The 12,648-nt window shown below is 58.3% G+C and overlaps 1 protein-coding gene across 1 annotated transcript; it reads left to right on the forward strand.

Moving 5' to 3' along the window:
- The first annotated feature begins 5,358 nt into the window (after positions 1-5,358).
- Positions 5,359-12,427, forward strand: LOC138997812 (beta-crystallin B2). The gene is made up of 5 exons (XM_070399691.1): positions 5,359-5,427; positions 7,877-7,995; positions 9,015-9,147; positions 10,288-10,430; positions 12,259-12,427. Exons 1-5 carry the CDS (start codon positions 5,374-5,376, stop codon positions 12,425-12,427), a joined length of 618 nt encoding a protein of 205 aa, XP_070255792.1. The 5' UTR covers positions 5,359-5,373.
- Positions 12,428-12,648: the final 221 nt, after the last annotated feature.

The following is a 12,648-nucleotide window of genomic DNA, read 5'->3' on the forward strand; positions in this document are numbered from 1 at the left end:
CCAGGAAGGGCCTCTCGGTGTGAACTGTCCTCAGGGAACAAAGTGAGGCAGTGCCAGCAGCTACGGGCTCTTCTCTCACCAGACTTGGGTCCTCCCTCGCCTGCAGAGGTGAGCCGGGCCTCTTTCGCCTGAAGGTAGCTGGCCTTTGAGCACAAGGGCTTCCACGGGGAGCATTTTATGCTGGAGAAGGGGAACTACCCTCGCTGGGATGCCTGGTCCAACAGCCACCACAGCAACAGCCTCCTGTCCCTCCGGCCTGTGCACATGGTGAGTGCAGCTGCTGCCCCCTGCAGGCAGCGCTGGGAAGCGGGACGTGCAGGGAGCTGGTCAGACCAGCTCATGTCACAAGCTTGGCCCAGGGCTTGGCCAGTGCAGACCAGGCCTGGGAAGGCCCTCATCATGTCTGACCCGAACGATTGTGCCGGCTTATTAGATGGCAGGGGGTTTGGGGTGGGAGTCATTTTGGGGTGACTATCTCCTCCCTGCACCTGGAGCCCTGACCCGTGCTCTGGGCCCGGAAGTAGCCACTCATGCCAAGACCTCGCCCCCCAGGACGGTCCGGATCACAGGCTTTACCTGTTTGAGAGCCTGGCTTTCGGGGCCTGCAAGATGGAGATAGTGGACGACGACGACGGGCCCTGCCTCTGGGCTCACGGCTTCCAGGACCAGGTGGCCAGCGTCCGGGCCGTCAACAGGACATAAGGGCCCCAACCCCCACTCATGCCCCTGCCCCATCCGGCCTCCGGGCCGTCACGCTTCTGACTGCAGACAGAGCTCTGTTCACTGTCTCCTAGATGTTCCCTCATTCGAGCCACTGCTCCTCCATCCTTGCTCAGAGCCCGAGAGAGCGCCCTCATGAGGCCAGTGTCCGCTCGCTTGTGCTCTTGGGCCCCCGGATTCCCAGGAGGCGTCGCTGTATAGAAAGTCTTATCTTTTTAAAAAGTCAGGCAAAGTCTGTTTCCCCTGCCTGTCCCCATCGAAGTCTTCACTCCTTTTCCGAACATCTCTCAGCCCTTGGACCGATGCGATGCTCAGATGTTTTTCCCTCTGCACAAGGGGGAGGAGGTGACATAGCGGCTCTCTGGGTGTGGCCTGAGTAATGCCTGGGGAGCATGCGCATCACCTCCCCCTTCTGGGCTCCAGAGCTGTTAATGCAAATTAGGGTCACCTTCCCTTTGTCGGTGACCACAGCTCCCTGGTGGGCTTGTGATCTGGGGGACTAGCCTTGAAAAGTGCTACCTCTCCCTGATAATAATTTACCCAACACTGTTCACTGAGCACCTACTGTGTGCTGAGTATGAGAGCAGTAAGAGTGACAGCTGGTGCGTGGGAGCCGGGGGGCTCAGGAGAGTGTTGAAAAGAATACAGCGGACTTCAGTGACCTCAGCCTGTATATATATATATTTTTTTATATGCATAGTCAGTGTGTTCCTATATGCATAACCCAGGGCCAGCGACAATAGGGTGATGGAGGCCTGGGGTGGGGGGTGGGGGCGGGCTAGAAGAGGTCAATGGGAGAAAAAGGGAGACATATGTAACACTTTCAACAATAAAGATTTTTTAAAAATACGCATAGTCAAGAAATCGCCTTGAATTACTTTTACTGTGGTGTGGAGGGGAGAGCTGGGAGGGGGGGTGGGCCTCAGGCTTGGGGAGGGGCACCCAGTGTGGATGGCAGCCACCCCCGTCCCTCAGCCCTCGCTCCTGCCTGGGCCACCCCTCCTCCCCCTCAGAGAGAGGCCTGTTCATGGCCCAGTGGAGCCGACACTCCCCGTGACCCGATGATGAGGGACAAGTGGACACAAGGGAACGAGGCTCTGTGGCCCGGCTCCCGGAATCCGAGAGCAGGACCCGGCCTGAGCAGGGCTCCTGGAGACAGGACTGGAGCCCGGACCCCGGGGAGCTGGGTGGCAGGCCCGCGGGCCTTCTAGGTGTCGCAGCTGGCGAGCCTCAGCGGATGCATCCCCCTCCTGGTTCCCTTGGGGGCTTCTTCCTACTTCCTGCTACCGGCTGCCCTCCACCCCCCAGCCTTACCCTGGATGTCTTATCTGGCTGTCCATAGATCCTGTAGATGCTTCCCCATATCCCTCAGAACTGACAGCATTGATGTGTGAGGGCCACTTCCAGCTGCCAACATCTGCATGCCTTCATTCCCGGGGCGGCTGCAGTTCCGGGGAGTTAATGCCAACGAGGAGCAGCTGTCATCCGGTGACAATAGGGATTGGTGTGCAAACACCCCAGCTCCCTGCCCTCGGGTGTACTTTCCCAAGCCTTCCTCCCCGTCCTGGAAAGTCCTGGCGCCCATGTCGATGTTGTGTTTGCAGCACCAGTAAGTCCCTCCCTACTGAGTCCACAGCTGACACGCAATAGGTGCTCAGGATGTGGAAATGAATGAATGAATGAATGAATGAGTGCAGAGAATGCCCAGGTTTCCGACAACCTCTGGCCTCACACCTTGGAGTGAGGGAATGAAGAAGGAATAAACATAAAAGGCTTTGAAACGACTGCAGTCCGTGTAGGTGCAACAATAATGAATAAAGGAAGAGGTACAGTCACGGAGCGCTTTCTATGGGTTAGAAACTCTACTGCGGGCTTCTCACGGTGGGCTCATTTTACAAAGGGTATAATTATAAACGCTACAATATTTGAATTCTTACGAATTTGAAAGAGAAGGAAACTTCCATTTGCAGGTGAGAAAAGTGAGGTAAGAGGAGAGAAGCAGCATAGGGTGAAGGCTCTGGAGTCTCAAGAACCCTGAGTTCTGAGTTTGAATCCTGCCTCTACCACTTTTTTGCTGTGTGACCTTGGACAGGTTAACCTCTCTAAGCCTCAGCTTCTCACCTGTAATAGGAGATACTCATATCTCCTTAAAGATGGTTGTGAGAATGGAGTTTAATGAGACAGCAGACAGAGGTTCCTTCAATGAGCTTAGTAGGGGCTCAATCCACAAAGCCCACCTCTGCTCCTCGCTGACTGTGCAACCTTGGGCAAGTTGCTTGATCTCTCTGAGCCTCAACTTCCTCTAAAATGGAATGATGGGTAAATGCAACACTTACCTCTTGGACTTGTTGGGAGGATGGGAAGAGCTCAGTGCAGAGACAGTGCCTGCCTGGTGATAAGATCTCTTACTACCTACATGTTAGCAGTTCTTATTTACTAAGACGCAGCCAGGTCTTGAATCCATCAAATATTCAGCAAATATTATCTGACATCTGTTATGGGTTGAATTGTGTCCCCAAAAAGGCACGTTGAAGTCCTAAGCCCCAATACTCAGAATGTGACCTTATTTGAACACAGGGTGTGGACAGAGGTAACTGAGTTACAGGGAGGGCCTGGATCCAGTAGGACAGGCGTCCCTATAGGACGGGAAACCTGGACACGGCGGCAGACACACACAGAGGAAAGACGATGGAAGACGGCCACTTGACAGTGATGCCTCTCCCCACCAAGGACTGCAGGAGAATTCCAGAAGCTGCGGGAGCCAGGTGAGGATTCTGGCTGGAGCTGTGGGAGACAGAGCAGCCCTGCCCGGGCCTCGATTCCAGCTCCCAGCCCCCAGGACAGTGAGCGCGTTTCAGGGCTGGGCGTTGACTTGGCCTTCACTGCGGTAAAATATAACCTACAATCGACTATTTCAACGGTTGTTAGTGTACACTTGGGTGGGGTTCGGCACATCCACGTGGTTGTGCAATCATGACCCTCCGTCTCCAGAGGGTTTTTCATTTTTGCAAAACTGAAACTCGCCCCGGTAAACACCAGCCCCCCATCCCTCCCTCCTTGCCGCCCCTGGCACCCACCTTCCACTTTCTGCCTCTGTGACTTGAACTGCCCGAGGACTCTCGCGCGAGTGCGGTGACATGGCGCTTGTCCTCGTGTCTGGCTTGTTACCCTCAGCATAACGTGTGCCAGGTCCATCCATGTCGCAGCGTGGCCCGAATTCCCTTCCATGCTGGGGCTGAGCGGCGTCTCACTGTGTGCACAGAGCACATCTTGTCAGGCGTCTGGTCAGCGACAGACACTTGTCCTTGGAAATCCAGCAAATTCAAGAGTAACGTGATGCCTGGGCGGGGGGGCGGGGGGGGCGGGGAGGGGGACATGCTGGAGAGGGAGCAGCTTGGCTAGCGGGCTGGGGCGTGGGTGGTGCGTGCGCGTGCGTGTGTGCACGGGCGCAGGTGCGCGCGCACGGGTGTGCCCGTGTGCGTGCGCGTGCATGTGTGTGCGCATGTGCCGGGAGCATAAAAGATGGGGAGAGCTGGTCTCCTCACTTGAACCCCGTCTCCAAGCCCCAGCGCTGTCCCCTCTCCTGCCGGACCTTGGGTCGTCAAGGCACAGAGGGGCTGCAAGGAAGGAGCGTAAAGGCCGTGGAGAGGCCGTGGCGGGGCGGACAGCAGGGTTTCCCCGAACCTCAGGGTCCTGGGGGCCTGGGAGCACCTCCCCTAAGCGCAGCAGGTGCTCCCTCGCCCGCTCTCCTCGCCCTGCGCCACCAGGCCCTGGCCCTGCTGGAACTGTCTTCCCAACCTGACTCCCAGGCTGGTTTCTCCGGACCCAGAGGACTTCTCTTCCCCTGAGCCCTCCAGGGCGGTCCAGGCTGCCGCCACCTTCTAGAACAGAGCACGGCACCACGCAGACGGCTGGTGAGTGGGTGTTGGATGGATGAAGCTGGATTCTGCCAAACCACCCTCTTGAACTTGATTTTCTATCCGGGGTCACTGAGTTTTGCCTCTGTCTGCCTTCCCCCAGGGCTCCACGGCCCACAGCTGTGAACCCAGCGTGCCCCCGGCCCGGGCAGCCAGACAGCTGATGCATGCAGAGCGCGCATCTCCTTGCCCGGCCGCCTGACCGCCCTGGCCTGGCCAGATCTGAAAGCTAATGACATTATTGTGCAGACACAATGTCTGTGGGCATTTGCTGACCTGGCCTTTGGTGCGGGCTTAATCCCCCATTCTCGCCCTGCTTTCCCCGGGGCCGCAGTCTTGGCACGGGCACTCCGGGGGGGAGGTATAAAGGCCACCTCCCGCCGGCCGGGCCTCACAGGCGCTCTCGGGGGCCGGTGTCGCTGGTAAGAATGCCTCTCTCGCTCGCCTGGCCTTTTCCTCGCGTGCTCATCCCTGATGGAGACTGGGAGGCCTGGGTTCGATCCCAGATGCCACTACTTCCTGCCAAGGTGACCTGGGCAAAGGCTTCAGCGCTCTAAGCCTCAGCTCTAGGGCAGCCTGAGACCAGGCAGATAAAGGCAAGGCCTGCAGTGCTGGGGCCCGAGGTCCCCCAGGTGAGGAAGCCGAGGGCCCAGGAGGGTCCTCACTGCTGTTTACCCACCCCCCCCCGCCCCCGCCCCCGTGTCCTCCAGGTCATTCTTGCTCGGAACAGCCCGCCATGGCCTCGGACCACCAGACCCAAGCGGGCAAGCCACAGCCCCTCAACCCCAAGGTAGGTGCCACGTGGGAGGGGTGCAGGGGGGCCTGGCAGAGCTCCTCTATCAGACTCAGTTTCCCTTCTATAGAGTGGGGTTGGCATCTGCCTCCCAGGGCCTCCCTCTCTCTGCCTCTGCCCCTCCCTGTGCCTCAGTCTCCCCATTTCCATGGGGTGCGGGGTCGGGGGGGGGGGGGGCGCTGATTGTGAAGGCTCCTCCCGGGCCCACCACGGGCAGGTCAGAATCCCAGCACCAGCTTCCGGCTTTGGAGACGTAAGTTTCTTTGCCTTACCACCCCCCACCCCCCACCCACCCCCACGCTATTGTCCATGGGGGCCCCCTAGGGCCAGGGTGGACCCTCGTCCCAGCTAAGAAAGGCCTTGTGAAGGGGAGATGGGGTTTGAGTCCTGGCTCCACACTGCTGTGTGACCCTGGCCAGCCTCTCGGCCTCTCCGAGCCTCGGTTCCCTTATTCATAACATAAAGAGAATTGAATTCACGACACAGGGTGATTGTGAAGAGGCAAAGCACAGACTCGGCCTCACGCCTGGCTGCTGTGTCCACCGATGCCAGCTACCAGCAGTGTCTTCTTTGCTTTCTCACCCTCCACGTCCTTATCCCAGTGTAAGCTCGTCACACCCAAACCTCCGCCTTCAACTGTCCGCCAGGCTGCCTCTGTTTCCCTCTGCACTGGGGCCTGGGCAGGGCATCCACCCCGGAACTGCCCTCTGTCACCCCATTCTGTCCCTTGAGGGGCTTACTTTCTAGAGGAAAGACAGTCAATAAATAAACCAGTAACTATATGACTTCAAGGAGTGAGAAGTGTTAAAAAAGAAGCATAGAGTGAGGGTTCCTGAGAGTCGGGGTGCAGGAGGCATGGTGTGACAGCTAAGGTGCTCAGAGAGGGCTTCTCTGAGGAGGTGGCATTCAAACAAAGACCCAGGTCAAGGCAGGGAGCAGCCACGTGAAAACCGGGGAGCGGGGCAGGGGAGAGCATTTCAGTCAGTGGGCACGGCAGGTGCAAAGGCCCGGGGGTCGGAGCGAGCTGGGTGGCTTTGAGGAACAGCAGAAAGGCCGGCGTCACGTGACTTAGAGCAGCTCTGTCCAATCGACATAAAACCAGAGCCCCATAGAAGTCATCAGCGGCTTCCTAGTAGCCACGTTCAAAAAGTGCAAAGAAACAGATGAGATGAACCTTCACGCCGTATTTTGTTAAACCCAATACAGTCTAATGTGAAGCCAATAGGCACATTATGAGGGAGCTGCGTGACATGATTGTCTTCATACTAAATCTTACAAACCTGATGTGTAGTTTATGCCGATAACACATCTTCCTTCGGACCCAGTTGCCCCTGCTCAATAGGTATATGTAGCTAGTGGACAGCGCTGCCCAAAAGGTATATGTAGCTAGTGGACAGCGCAGGTGTAAAGGGTTAGAAACGTGTAAAACTTTAGCGTCCATTTGTCGACAAGGAACCACAACGCCAATAGCTCCCCGGCTCTCTGGGGCCTTTCGAACGAATGGAAAGGCTGCCGTTCCTCGCTCTCTCCACCCTGCCAGCCCTTGTCCCCCTGCCCCTCACTGCCATGCTCTTGACTCATCTTGGTGACCCTGTGAGATAGGAGCGATCCCCCATTTCCCAGATGGGCAGGCCGAGGCTCGGAGCAGTCAAGCTGCTTCCTAGGGGTGCACAGCTGGAGGCGGGAGAGGTGACACCGATGCCCGTGTCTCCTGACCGTCTGTCATCGAGTCAGTGACCGCAAAGGCGGAATGGAGCCCTGGGATTTGTCTCTGAGCCCTGGCAGGCCTGCCTTCCCTGGCTTTCTGTGGCTAATCCCCGGCCTGGGAGAGAGGGGCACGTTTACCCAGCCTCTGCTGACCGGGCGGGTTGCACGGCTGCCCTCCTGGGAGGCCGCTGCCCTGAGCCCCCTTCTTCATCCAGAGGCAGCCCCTGGGGAAGTGGCTGGAAAACCCCTGCTCCCTGTTCCCCCCCTTCCCCGGGCCCCAGATGCTCTCTGGAATCATAAAAGGTGGCAGCTGGCCTCCCCTTAGCACGTGGCTCTGAGGCCTTGGGCTGGTGAGAGGACCGGGTGGGACAAGGGAAGGGAAGTCCTGGGGGGAGGCCCGAGGGAGACCTGCGAAGCCTCTGAGGCATCAAGCAAGGGCCAGGTACGTGTGGTTCCCTGGTGATGCGGGGCTACGGGTGTGGATGGCGGGGGTCCGAGGCCAGCTCCCCCAGGAGCAGGAGAAACTCCATCCGTTGAGCATCTCGCTGCACCTACCGTGCCCTGCAGACCCGTGGTACCAGCCCCGCCCGGGAGCTCACTGGAAATGCAGACCTGCTGGCTGGGACCCCAGGGAGGAAGCCTGCAGCCTCCTTCGAGGCTCCTGAGTCCCCTCCCACCCACCGCCCTGCTCTCCCTCTTCTCCGTGGCAACGGGGACTGACTTTCTCCCGCTGTTACAGATCATCATCTTCGAGCAGGAGAACTTCCAGGGCCGCTCACAGGAGCTCAGCGGGCCCTGCCCCAACCTGAAGGAGACGGGCATGGACAAGGCCGGCTCCGTGCTGGTGCAGGCTGGACCGTAGGTACCGGGGAGGCCGCCCCCCTCAGGGTGCCAGGCTGGGGCAATCGGGGGACCAGGATCTGGGGCCCGGCAGCCTAGCGGGAGGATGTGCGCTTTGGAGTCAGAGAGAGAACTGGGTTCAGATCCTGCCTCCACCACTTTCTGGGCTGGGCGGCTCCCCTCTCCGAGCCTCAGTTTCCCCCTCTGTGGGATGAGGATGGCCATGCCCTCCTGGAGGACGAAGGGGCAGGGCTCATGGGAAGAGTCTGATCCGGAGGCCAGCCACTTCCTCGAGGCAGGGAGCCGGCCACAGTCATGGTCGGGGGCCTTTTGAGAATTGTCTGTCTCTGGCTCCGGTAATGTCCTCTCAAGGATTGCCTTCCGGGGACACGTGACTAATAGAGGAAAGAGGAGAGTGGGGTAAAGGAGACACCGCTTGGAAATGCCTGGCATGTGGAGGCGGTTCGTTGCCAGGGTGAACCCTGCAGCCTGGAGCCCTAATGGCTGTTCAGAGCGATCATCTAAGTGGTTAAAGGGAGGGGTGAGCCTGTTTCTTGCTGCTCTTAGAAGAGGATGTGCTCCATCCGGCAATGTTGCTCTAGGCAGCGGGTCCTTAGGAAGCAGCTGTCGAGAGCTCACGGACACCTGTCAGCGTGCGGGCATTGGGAAGTGCGTGTCAGCCATGGTGGGAGCATTTACACCAGGGAAATTGGCAAATGCCACCATCAGAGCTTTGTGTTTGCTTTTGAGAGCTGGCTGTTCGTTCCAGCAAACCCTGGGCCCTCGTGCATGGGCCTGTAGGTCTGTATTTGCTGCCAGGCCGTCTGGCTTATTTCCTGCTTGGTTTCCAGATGGTTGAAGTCAGCGTAGTGCTGGGTTCTGGATAACTGAGGTGATTGTGCTCTTGGATTGGCTGTACTTGGACTTGAGTGGGGCTACTATTCCTTGATGAGCTGAGCAGGTGTGAGCTTCTCTCTCTCTCCCTCTCTTTTCTCTCCCCCTCTCCCTCTCCCTCACCCTCCCCCTCTCCACTGCAGCTGGGTGGGCTACGAACAAGCCAACTGCAAGGGCGAGCAGTTTGTGTTTGAGAAGGGGGAGTACCCCCGCTGGGACTCGTGGACCAGCAGCCGGAGGACGGACTCCCTCAGCTCCCTGAGGCCCATCAAAGTGGTGAGCCCCTGCCCCTCACCCTCCTTCCTCTATCGCCTTGGAGTTAGGGGTCTAGGGACCGGATAGAAACCTTCACCTCCAGCAGTGTGCCCCTTCTGATTGGCAGGGGACGTCCTGGCTGTGTGACCCTAAGAAAGTCACTCCCCTCTCCCCAAGCCTCAGTTTTCTCCTCTGTAAAATGGGGATATTCGTCTCCTGTCCTGAGATTCCATCATGCTTAGTCTGAGAGCTGCACAACCCCATGGAGCTCCATTCACAAGACTTCAAATCCAAGGGGGGGCGCTGTTCACGTTCTATTCTGTGTGGACGGTGTTTCCAGGGATGTACAACTCTTGCCACAGAGCAGTCGCTCAGTCACGTGTAGCCGTTGTAAAGACGGGAAGGACTTCCGGGGTGGGTTGTGGTGGAGAGCGGCTCAGCTCTTATTCTCAGCTCAAGCCCGTGTGGCCTGTGGGCCTTTCTCTGGTCCTGATTCTTCCTAGTGTTTGAACTGGGGGTGGACACAGAGCCCAGCAGGGCTCAGCCACACTCGCCAGCCTTCCCAGCCCTGTCCAGTTCTCCCCAAAGCCTGACAGACAGCAGAGTGGAGAACATTGGACTCAGCCTTCTGCACACCTGGGTTCCTACGTGGCTCTGGCACTGGCAGCTGTGTGACCTTGGGCAAGTCACTCGACCTGTCTGGGCCTCAGTTTCCTCATTGGCCGAATGGCACAAGTGGCTGAAAGGATTAAAGGAGCAGGAGGACGGGGAGAGACGTGGAGATGAAGGAAAGCAACATATGTCACGTCACCTAGAGGCACCATAGGGCCGTGTGTGTGTGTGTGTGTGTGTGTGTGTGTGTGTGTGTGTGTAGCTCCTGGCTGGCATTTATTTTAAACAGGGAGTTGAGGTTGTGGGAGAGAAAATGACATTTCAGAATCAAATATTCCCCGAAGTGTAGACTCTGGAGTGTCCGTTACATCACAATAGAACCTCAACAAACAGCCGCTGTTCATTGGCAATTGTCACAGACACGCGGGTGGTGGGGCCCTGGGCCGAGGCCATGGCGTAGCTGCTGACCCCAACCCCAGGGCGTGAGGATGGTGGGAGGGCTCACCCCGGCCCCTGCCCTGCATGGACCCCCCCGCTCCCCGTCAGCAGGACAGCCAGGAGCCCAAGATCATCCTCTACGAGAACCCCAACTTCACGGGGAAGAAGATGGAGATCCTGGACGACGACGTGCCCAGCTTCCACGCCCACGGCTACCAGGAGAAGGTGTCCTCCGTGCGGGTGCAGAGCGGCACGTGAGTGCAGACCAGGCCCGGCTCGCCCCGCGCCAGGAGCCGGGCCCCCGGGTCCTAGGTCCTGCCCTGCCCTGAGCCCTGGGGATCCTGCTCACTCCCCCAGTCAGTCTTCGCATTGGAAGCTGGGCGTGGATGCATCGGCCACGTGTGGTGGCTTTCAGCCCTGCAGTCCCACCCAGACCTGCCTTCTGGGCAACACCTTACCTTCGGAGGAGGGAGACCTTGGCCTTAGCCTCACCCCAAGGTTCCTGTTGGTGGGGAGGCCGGGGGGCAGGGGGCAGAGACAGGGGTGGTAGCAGGAGCCTGGGAATGAGCTGAGTGGTCCTACTAAGCTGTGAGGCAGGGAGCCCATCCCACGCTGGCCTTTTTTTTTCATCTTCCCAATTGATTTTAGAGAAAGAGAAAGGAAGGAAGAGGGAGGGAGGGAGAGAAACATCGATGTGTTGTTGCGCTTATTGATGCATTCATTGGTTGATTCTTGTATGTGCCCTGACCGGGGAGCCAACCCGCACCTTGGCGTAGTGGGACAGCGCTCTAACCACTGGACTACCCGGCCAGGGCAGGCCCTGCTGGCCTGATCATGCATGAACTCTTGAGTTTTGGGTGAAAGGAGTTGTCGTTTCCCACCACGTTAACCTTCTTTGGCACGTGAAGCTTGGTCACCAGCACTGGGGGGTTTCTCACTGGGAGACTTTTCGATGTAAGAGGGGCCCACGGGTGGGCTCGGGCAGTGGCATGCTGCGGCCGGCTTATACCAGCTTGCAAGAGCCGACTGTTAATCTTTCAGAATTTTCATAAGCTGGTGGTTGAATCATTAGCAACTTGCAATCAGCCATTGTGGGAGCATTACAAGTATTACAAGTACACCAGGGGAATTGGGAGCATGCTATAAATCAAGACTTTGTTCTCCCCACGGGGGTAGTTTACCATCACCGACTGGCTTTCTGGGGTCTGTCAGGCTCCTGAAAGAGCGCGGATAGTTCTGTGTGCATCGCCCCCTTCACTCACTGTTGATTCATCCAATGTTTCCATTCGCCGAGTGCCACCACGTGCCGGGCCCTGTGTGAGCGGCCTGGCTTCTCCTTGAGTAGCTGACAGTCTAGTCGGGGACAACTGTAAGTGACTTAAGAATCACACACATCTGGCTCCTTCCCTGAGGAAGGGACCCGTGAGCTGAGATCTCAAAAAAGAGCAGGAATTGCAGGGTCCAGAGACACCCCTGGTGAGCAGGAGGGACCCTGCAGAGGCCAGAGCAGCAGGGGTGCAGGCGCGCGGGGACCCGAGACTGAGGAGCAGAGCTGAGGTGTCCGCGGGGCCGGCCAGGCGGGTCCCTGTGGGCCAGGCTGTGTGACGTTTTCTGGGGAAAAGACTGACTCTATCAGGTACTGGAAAGAGCGAGTCACCCGCTTCATGGTGGCGGCTTCAGCTGGGCCTCTGCAGCCCTGCCCGGTTCCTCTTGCGGCCTTGCCGCTGGGCTTGGGGGTGGGGTAAGAGGCCTGTCTTGTTCTAAACGTCAGTGAACTCAAGATCACTCCTTCCACTGACCCCAGTCTCAGGCCTTCAGGCAAAAGGTGCTTCCTGAGGTAGTGAGCTCCCCATCAGGAGAAGGAAGAAAGCAGAGGCTGGGTGCTACAGGGTGAAACTGGGAGGCTCAGTCTTCAGGAGATGGAGAGATCAGCACAAGCGATCAAGTCCACCGTTTCTATGTGGACCTCTCTCTCTCTCTCTCTCTCTCTCTCTCTCTCTCTCTCTCTCTCTCTCTCTCCCCCTCTCTCTTCATCTGTTTCTCCTTCTGTCTCCATGTTCCCTCCCGCCTCTGGGCCTGCAGGTGGGTCGGCTACCAGTACCCTGGCTACCGCGGGCTGCAGTACCTGCTGGAGAAGGGCGATTACAAGGACAGCAGTGACTTTGGGGCTCCCCACCCCCAGGTGCAGTCTGTGCGCCGCATCCGTGACATGCAGTGGCACCAGCGGGGCGCCTTCCACCCCTCCAACTAACTCCCCCCATTTCCTCCTTCCCAGGGGCCTGGTCTGCTGCCCAGGCCCCCCCCCCCCCCCCCACCTTCCCCAGACCTCTTGGCGCGTGAATAAAGTGTGACTTGCAACCAGTCCGCTGCAGTATCTTTTATGCCAGTGGGACTAGGGTGCTGTGTGTGTGTGTGTGTGTGTGTGTGTGTGTGTGTGTGTGTGTGAGAGAGAGAGAGAGAGAGAGAGAGAGA

This window comes from Myotis yumanensis, unplaced genomic scaffold (assembly GCF_028538775.1).
Source record: "Myotis yumanensis isolate MYYU_CA2020_CCGP unplaced genomic scaffold, mMyoYum1.0.hap1 SCAF_19, whole genome shotgun sequence".
Classification (NCBI taxonomy): domain Eukaryota; kingdom Metazoa; phylum Chordata; class Mammalia; order Chiroptera; family Vespertilionidae; genus Myotis; species Myotis yumanensis.

Excerpts from the sequence above, each read along its gene's own strand:
- LOC138997812 (XM_070399691.1), top strand. The coding sequence starts at position 5,374 with ATGGCCTCGGACCACCAGACCCAAGCGGGCAAGCCACAGCCCCTCAAC. Across the intron at positions 5,428-7,876 it reads CACAGCCCCTCAACCCCAAG|ATCATCATCTTCGAGCAGGA; the intron begins GTAGGTGCCACG and ends CCGCTGTTACAG. Across the intron at positions 10,431-12,258 it reads GTGCGGGTGCAGAGCGGCAC|GTGGGTCGGCTACCAGTACC; the intron begins GTGAGTGCAGAC and ends CTGGGCCTGCAG.